The 9,317-nt window shown below is 33.6% G+C and overlaps 1 protein-coding gene and 1 long non-coding RNA gene across 2 annotated transcripts; one reads left to right on the plus strand and one right to left on the minus strand.

Moving 5' to 3' along the window:
• Positions 1-3,661: 3,661 nt before the first annotated feature.
• LOC134253712 (uncharacterized) lies at positions 3,662-4,682 on the plus strand. The gene is made up of 2 exons (XR_009989164.1): positions 3,662-3,754; positions 4,531-4,682. It is a non-coding gene; the product is annotated as an uncharacterized LOC134253712 (long non-coding RNA).
• A 2,527-nt stretch (positions 4,683-7,209) lies between these two features.
• Positions 7,210-8,359, minus strand: LOC134253714 (uncharacterized; the record flags this gene model as incomplete). The annotated part of the gene is made up of 1 exon (XM_062736291.1): positions 7,210-8,359. A coding segment is annotated over one exon (1,010 nt), but the record flags the coding sequence as incomplete, so codon positions are not given.
• Between the last annotated feature and the right edge of the window lie 958 nt (positions 8,360-9,317).

Here is a 9,317-nt window from a genome sequence, read left to right on the forward strand (position 1 = left end):
AATAGAAACACTATAAAGAGAATTAATACTAGTACTCTGGAAATTTTTTCATACCTGTTCATGTATCAAATGAACCATACTACAATTTAATTTTAAAATTGAATGATTTTGTTAGAGATCTGAAGTGTTTTGATCTGTGTTGCTTACATTAGCCAAAGAATAAGTAAGCTTCTCTGTTTGAAAATTTGTCTGTTCCCTGTTGTTGTTCTTGTCATTATTAGGTCACCTGAGTAAACTCAGGTGACCTATTGCTATCCGTTTTCGTCTGTCGTCGTGCGTCGTGCGGTGTGCGTCGTGTGTTAACATTTGAACATTTTCAGCTTCTTCTCTGCAACCGCTCAACCAATTTCATCCAATTTTGGCATAAAGCATCTATGGGTGAAGGGGAACAGAAATTGTGAATTTCATGGTCCCTGCCCCCCTGGGGCCTGAGGGGTGGGGCCAAAACCACTAAAATTAGTGCAATCTTTAAAAATCTTCTTCTTTAATTTACTCCTGGACATCAAGCAGTCTAACTGTTGGCATGATTGTAATGAGCATTGAGTCCTCTACCAAAATTGTGAAATTCATGGCCCCAGGGTCAGGGGTTCTAGTACTAGGGTGGGGCTATATAGATTATATAGTGAAAATGCATTATTTCTTTGAAAATCTTCTTCTCTGCTCCTGGGTATTAAAAAAACCAACTAAGTACATAATTATGATAACCAAGAGTGCCTCTTCCAAAATTGTGAATTTTATGGCCCCAGGGTCAGGGGTTGTGGTAATAGGGCGTGGCTCTATTGATTATATAGTGAAAATGCATTCATTCTTTTGAAAATCTTCTTCTCTGCTTCTGGGTATTAAATGAACAAACTAAGTACATAGTTATGATGAGCAAGAGTGCCTCTTCCAAAATTGTGAATTTTATGGCCCTAGGGTAATGGGTTGTGGTGTTAGGGCGGGGCTCTATTGATTATACAGTGAAAATGCATTAATTCTTCAAAAATCATCTTCTCTGCTTCTTGATATTAAATAATTGAACTAAGTTCATAGTTATTATGAGCAAGAGTGTCTCTTCCAAAATTGTGAATTTTATGGCCCCAGGGTCAGGGGTTCTGGTGTTAGGGTAGGGCTCTATTGATTATATAATGAAAATGCATTTATTCTTTGAAAATCTTCTTCTCTGCTTCTGGGTATTAAATAGACTAACTAAGTTCATAGTTATGATGAGCAAGAGCGCCTCTTCCAAAATTATGAATTTTATGGCCCCAGGGTCAGGGGTTCTAGGGCTAGGGATGGGTTCTATTAATTAAAGAGTGAAAATGCATAATTTATTCTCTGAAAGTCTTCTCTGCTTCTGGGTATTAAATAAACAAACTAAGTACATAGTTATGATGAGCAAGAGTGCCTCTTCCAAATTTTTGAATTTTATGCCCCCAGAGTCAGGGGTTCTGGTGTTAGGGCGGGGCTCTATTGATAATATAGTGAAAATAAATTAATTCTTTGAAAATCTTTTCCTTTGCTCCTGGGTTTTATGCCAATGATCCAAGTATGTATATTTATAAAGAAGAAAGGTGCATCTAGCAAAATGGTTATTTTTTATGCCCCCTGGGTCGGGGGGGGGGGGGTGTTACAAAGTCTGAAAATAAATTAATGCTTTGAAATCTGCTCATTGGTATTAATCAACAATTTTATGATAAAATTTGCAAAATTTGGAAATACCAGGTATGTGGCCCCAGGGCCAGTGGTTCCTTTGAAGTGAGGTGCAAAACTGGTTATAAAGTGGAAGTGCATTTTCTCTTGTTACTCTGATATACCGCCTTGTATACACGGGGGTTTAAAAAAAAGAATCTTGGTAAAATTTTATTTTAAAAACAATTGAGATACTGAGTAGACAAATAAAACATGACTTCATAAAATATTTGCTTTTAATCTCAACGGCTATATTGTATTTTAAGCGATATGTCGTCCAAGATACCTGCTCTGTAGAATTTAGACCAGTCTGTGCACAGAAACGCTATTTGCCAATTAAAATTGGAATATGAAAAATAGGAAAAGATATTTAGTACAAACGGCACGGATAAAAAAAGATCCTTTATCCGATGTTTTACCTACTTATATTTGAATACAATCTATACCATGTTCCGTTGTAAAGTTCTGAAATGTCAGAAACAGCTGTCGAGTTTCGAGATTGTAAATTTTAGTTCGAATTTCCTAACATCTGTCAATACCCAATATTCGAAATTAAAAATGAATATATATATACACAGCCAAAGATCAATTCTTAAAAGTAATAAAAAAAAATATCTCGCAAACAATAAAAAATTTTAATCACACGTACGAACACCCGGAAATGGTGAATATTTTCGACACTATTGTTGATCAGAACGTAGGCAATATTCCTATCGCGGTACGGTACATTGTATATGTTCACACGACGGATAGGCCTACCTATGAATGGAATATTTTATAATTTTTATTTTTAAATTTTGATATTTACACAAGTTTAATTTAAAAAAGATATGTTTACTTTGTAGTTTTACTCTGTGTTCTTTTCTTTAATTTGTCATTTTTTTAAATATAAAAACGATATTTCTTTATATTTTTTCTTCATTAGATATCGCTGAAAGTATTTATAAATAAACTTTATATTGAAATATTTCAATTATTTCAAGTAGTTTCACTCAAATTTAGACACGAAACACGGAATGTTGACCCTGATACCAGACACAGATCTAGACTTCCTGTGTAATGCTACGTGTATTTAGATTTTTGACATCTTGGGTATTGGGGGTCTCCAGGTAAATAACACCACTGTTACTTGGACCACTCCCCCTCCTCAGGTAACCGTACGGTAAAAAAGTTGGGTCTTTAAGTAAATAGAGTAAGCATGCAAAGTTTATACATGTAGTTATGATAAGCAATGGTGCCTCTTTCAAAATTGTGAATTTCATGGCCTCTGGTTTAAAACACAAACCAAAGGTAATTGTTTGAAAGTTGTTACACATTACTCAGGTGACCTATAAGGCCCGTGGGCCTCTTGTTTTAAAAGTTAACACATTTTTATCATCTTCTCTGAAATCACTTGGACAAATTTCAAGCAAACAAACCATAAAACAATCTTAGTTGAAAGGGGATTCAATTACAACAAAAATGAACCTCTGGACCAGACAAGATGAACTTTTCTGAAAACTTCATTACATAATGAAAAATTAAATTTGTTCAAGTCATGATTCCAAAGAATAGGGACGTAGGACCACATTGTGCAATCAAAGTTAAATGGAGGAATATAGAAGGGGAAAAATATTCCCAAGAACAACAAACTCAGGCATGATTTCTAGTTATACTGATATAGAAGCATTCTAAAATTGTCTTGTTGTGATTCAAATTTTTTTCAAATCATGACCCCTGGGGATAGGTTTGGGCAACAATTAGGCAAAGGTTCATACAGGAAAGTGTAGTAGATAATCTTGAAACCATTCTTTTCAAGGACAGTAAAGTCAGTAAAGGCATGATTAGTCAGATCGACATTGAAGCATCCTCACTTAGTGAAGATTCATTTTTGTTCAAATCATGACCCCCAGGGGTAGGATGGGGGCTGCAACAGGTGATCAACATTTTACAAAAGAATATATGGGGAATGAATCTCCTCAGCAAGGCCTTTATCACTCATTTGAGTATCTGCAGTCCATGGGCCTCTTTTTATACCTTGTTTTTTTTCTTTTTCAGACAAGGTTAATGAGTTGGAGCAGCGAGTTACTATTCTCCAAAACAGGTGTGTAAAGGAAATAATTATTAATCAGTGTATGAATGTTCCATCATTCTTTTGTATATTTATATACTTGTAAAGGAGAGAAAGACATAGGAATCATTTTACATGACAAGGCTGTACATTCAATCACACTTATATTTTGTTTTTGGGGTACCTTTCCAGCAATTTGATGTTTTATATAAGAATTATAAAAATATAAAAAAAAATTAACAAGATACTTTTAGAAACATTGCAATTATTTTAAAGTAACGTTTACCAATTTCAATATACCCTGAAATACACAGTACAGTTATGTTGGTGACTGTACTGAATTGATAGTGGATGTGATTTCCTAATATTCTTTTAAAATAATAAAAAAGGAAAGTCTATTAAATCTGTTTTCAGCGCTGGTAAAGTACCTTTTGATAAAAGTCAGAAATGCAAACTTTAAATTGTTGGAAATGAAAATTATAAACACATGATAAAGTGTCAGAAATGAAATGCTGAATATTTTGAAATTTTTGAAAGTGATATGCAGCTCTCAGAGTGAACTTTTTAACATTAATGTTTATTTCTTTTTTATTCAAACATAAAAGTATTTTAATTGATATGTTAATGTTTATTTATACAGTCATAAATGTATGTTTAAGCAGTAAAATTTTAGTTTATATTTGATAGTATGAGAATTAATGGTTGCAGCTTACATGGGTTTAATTTTTTTTGTCTGCAATAGCTGCCACATTATTTCCCAGACTAACAAAGAACACATTTTATAGTTTGTTTTTCATCTCTTTCTACAGAAGCAACAGTCCTTAAGAAGGAAAGAGACAGCCTTGCATCTCATCACTGAAGATTCTCTACCATGAGTCTTGTGTTGGACAAACTTGACATTACTCGTTAGAGCTCTCGATGAAGTGCTTTACAATATGATACACTGGAAGATGTACCCATTCTGTATACATATACTATTAACCGGTGATAACATGAAAATTTCATTAAGTGTTAGACAGTTGTACATGACACTTAGAAACTTTACTGAAGTTCAGATATAAATAATGTCATTTTTTAGAATTTTTTTTTTTAGAATAAGAATTGGCAGCTGAAAATGTCTATAAAAACCTTACATAAGAAGAACAAATATTTCTGTGATACATCTTCATGTATATATACCGGGTATGCAAGTAAAAAATTGTAAATATATTTTGTAAATTATTTTTGTTGTTCAATGTACAATATTATATATATTTTTGATGATTTTAAAACAATCTATTTGAGTGACATGTCAGTTTTATCAGATTTAAGATACAATCATGCTCCAATATTTTGTGATTGACTATACACATGTGTAGCAGGGATTGGGTACGTCAGCCCTGGTGCTCAGTGGTCAAGCATCTACACAGTTACCGGGAGGTCGCTGGTTCCAGTCCCCGTCTAACCAACATTTTCCTCACATTTTATAATATACACTGTATGTTGCAATATTGAACTGTGGTCATTTTAACTGAACAAAACAATTTTTTCTTGAATGCTGATTATCATTTATATATCTTCATTCACTTTCTACATATTTTTTGTGTTGTTACAAAGTTGTTACTGTTTTTAATCAAATTGTGGTAATTTTCCAGCATATTTTTAGTCATGTTGTTTTTCGTCAAATTTTGATGTAGTGAATTTTTTTCTCAGAGTTGTTTGAGTAGTCAAAGATCTTTATTTGGGTCCTCATAACATTATGTGATGTGTTGAAGACAGAATTTTAAATAAATGTTAAAAAAGGATGTATTCGCTATGACAAAAGAATTTCCCGGAAAAAGTGACATTTAAAAATGAATCTTCGTTTGTTGTTTCCTACCATATATATGTCTAACTTTTTCAAATTTGTATTTTATACCTAATAGTTATTATTTACAACTTTACAATAAACCTCCAAAGTTGGCCAAAACACCATTTTGTCCGTTAAAGTGTTGATTTTTGCATGTATTTTGGCCTAGAAGTCCTGCAGGGCAGGCCTGCCCCTAAATAAAACTGTGATATTTTGATAGGTTTGGATAGAAAGAATAATTTAAGATAGGAATATTTTAGGGGCACCCCTGCCATAGGGTCAAAATTCACAAAAAAACCTACAAAAAATAAGGAGACCTGATTTTGAAAATCTGCTTCAAATTTATACCTCTTATTATTAAAGTCAGACTAGCTCAGTTGATGTGTGCGTTGATTTTTACAACGTGGAAGCTTTCTTTTTAAAGTCGGGGGTTCGAATCCACCTGGTACCACACTTTTAAAGTTTTTATAAATTTTTCGCCTTTTCAAAGACTATTTTTATTTTTTTATACACTTGTGCATTTTTTTTCAATTATCTATCCTTTTTGCATGCCTATTGTTGATATAAGAAACACTAAAGAGAAATCAGATCGTAACAATCCAATGTAAAGTTGTCAGTTAGGCGGAACAATGTAAGCACACTTTCTCTGAGGACACGAAAAGCACACTTTGTGTTACTCGATACAGGTATTTTTGGCAGCATTGAGCTACGATGAATTTCATTAGTATATTCCTTAGAATTTAATTACATTGACTTTGGCTACATATATCAGTAACTGATTTCCTTGGATTTCATTTAGGCCTGTATAATTTGCACACATTAATGGCATGTTTTATAATATCCATGGATAAATAGCCTAGCAAAAAGAATAGAATTTCAGAGACAGTAGACGTTACCATTATGCACAATGAGAAGTAAAGAAAAATATCAATTATAACATTTGGAGATAACAAACTCAGAAAATCAATGAAAGGGTTCCTCCTATCTCTACTCACTGAAATAAAGATTTAGGAAAAACAAATTGTTATGTGTATTCAGCCTAATGTCATTAATCAGAACGGAAATCAACAAGCTTTTTGTAGAGAATAAAACCAAGCTCGGTCCTATAGGTCAGATCCCTATTTATAATGAAGTGATCCTTTATATTATTGAAAAAATGCCTGAGCTTTAATTATATCCTCTTACAAAAATCTAGGAACAACATACTGTAACTGTATTACATTTGGTGTGTACAATATTTGGTGGGAATTGATTTTTGAACAAGTTAACATATATTTGATTTGGCACATTTAATTTCTTAATGTTATATGTGCAAGACATTTAGCCTTGTACTTGAATAAGTGGACGTTTCTTTCCACCAAAGGTGATAAAAAGAATACACAGCCAAATGTAATATGTTTACACTAATCCCTACTAGATCAAAAGTGATGATAATTGACTTGTTTAATTATAGCTCCATCCTCAAGCAAGTCATACAATTTCAAGTGTGGAAAATAATCTTTTCACAAATAGACATAAGTAAAGATGGAAATACAGCATTGAATAATAGATTAAAACATGAAAAAAATAATGCCAATAGCGGTGTTTATTATTATCCATACTTCAGGTGCCTGTGCAAATAGGTGCACCTTTAAGATATGGACCATCAAAAAATAATATCTTTGTAAGACTTTGAACTTGGCAGCAGGCCTCAGTGATAAAAGTGTTGCATTAATCATTTATCATGGTTATCCTTCAAAGATTTGATAATAATGGAGGTGTTGTAATGATTTACAATTCGCCCCTCCAACGTTTTTAATACTATGGATTGAAAGGAAGGGAAAATAAATAGTCCTTGAGCAGATGTGGTAATGGTAGTTTCATGATTTTAGAAGGGTCCACTACACTCAGAATAGTGTATTTGCACATACACTGAAGATTTAACACTTTTGGTAGCTGAAGTATTCGAATTTTTCTGTCCCAGCATGCAATGGCTACCTGTTCTCCTGTAGCAGTGATGGACAGGCATGTCACATTGGGTACAATGGACCCTAAATTAGCGGAAACGTCCATAAAATCTGGACAAGTCACACTCAGATTAATCTCAAACAATGAACAAAGTTCATCAGCATCAAGGACTTTGATTCTTAAGTTAAAGAGGGAGGTCACAATACAGTTAGCATCATATGAGTACTTGAGACAGTCCACAAAACTTCCAAGATCGTCTGAGCAGCCAAGCTTCTTTTTTTCATGGGTATTTATTCTGTATAAAATCATGTCATTGGCAGCAACAGCCATGACACAGTGTTGGGATCTGGGGTCAAAGTCAAAAGTAGATGGACCACAGAGTTCAAGGTCAGAGATCACATCTTCAAACACGCTGCAGACCCCCTGGAGTTTCCTCCAATCAATTACAGTTAACTGCCCCCTAGAAAATCCTACAGCAACATGTCGGCTGTCCGGAGACCACTTTATGTCTATTCTCTCGGTCACTGACAGAGATGGAGGCTTAATAGTGGGGTATAGGTCATCAATTTTTATTACAGCTTCAGTATGCAAATAGCTGCATGATCCAAACACGAAAAATGTATAGCAGCTTGCAGAGGTTTTTGCAAGGATTGCATGAAAACTTCCATTTGGTGAAGTGGCATAGTCTTTGTACTGGGTGAGAGAAGGGTCATGGGCCCTTGTTATGATTGGGTTCATTGTTTTGTAAATGACAAAATGTTCACTGATGCTGGATGAGGATAAACAAGTGAATTTGACTCCATCAGGATTTATTTGAAATTTTGGAAATCCTTCACATGTTGCTTGAGGGACTGTGCCACATTCTACAAGAATAAAAACTATTAATTATTTATATTATATTAGTATTGATAAACCATGTATACTCATGCAGATTATCAACATCTATGAGCTTTTGGGGTGAAGAAATAATACTGTTTGTGCACTTATTGAAGCTGGGTTCATATTTTAGCAGCTTTGGCACAGACAACCATGCACTAGTTCATGAATACTGTGAAAATTCATTGATACATGCAATATACGGCATGGACATATGATATGCAGCTCTAATTCATGATTGTTGTGCAAACAACTTCAAAACAATTAAGTGACTGCATTAAATTAAGAATAGGCTATAGTGATATACGAGGGCCGTTCAAAAATTACGCGGACTTGTTGCACAGAAGAAATATTTGACGACATAATCGGCCAAAACTTCACAAATAATATAAAAGAATCTTTACTTATATGGTCTTCAAAATTTCATATCAAAATGTTGTAAATTGGTATTAATTTTGAGTGATTTTTCAAGACATACCATTAAGTCACGGCGCAGAAAAATCTTCGACGTCACAAGCATTATAAAAAATATGTGATTGAACTTTCTTTTTCTCAACATTTTCCCTTGAGTACTTGTATAGTTTGAGTTACCTTATCTACTCAACATCAAAACACCATTTCTTGTCAAGCTTAAAATCTATTAAACAAGTAAAGACTATTCTTTTTTTTTGTTTTAAAACCAAAACTACTTATGAGATACAGTGTGATATTGGTAACTCTCAATCACGTTCTTTACAGTCCGCATAAAGTTAACTTTTCTTCTATAATCTTCTTCCCGTCCTCCGGTATAGCCTTTTTACAGAGGTCTAACTGTCTAAAATTTCAATTTGCTATTTGTGGGCGAATGTCACGAGTAACCTATTTTACTACATATTTTATTATGCACATTTTGGATCTATGTTGCCGATATCTCGAGCATTACACATATTTTAACAAAAGTGTGGT

The sequence above is a fragment of the Saccostrea cucullata genome, unplaced genomic scaffold (genome assembly GCF_032062105.1).
Source record: "Saccostrea cucullata isolate Sc308-1 unplaced genomic scaffold, CSIRO_AGI_Scuc_v1 ctg19038, whole genome shotgun sequence".
In the NCBI taxonomy this organism is placed as follows: domain Eukaryota; kingdom Metazoa; phylum Mollusca; class Bivalvia; order Ostreida; family Ostreidae; genus Saccostrea; species Saccostrea cuccullata.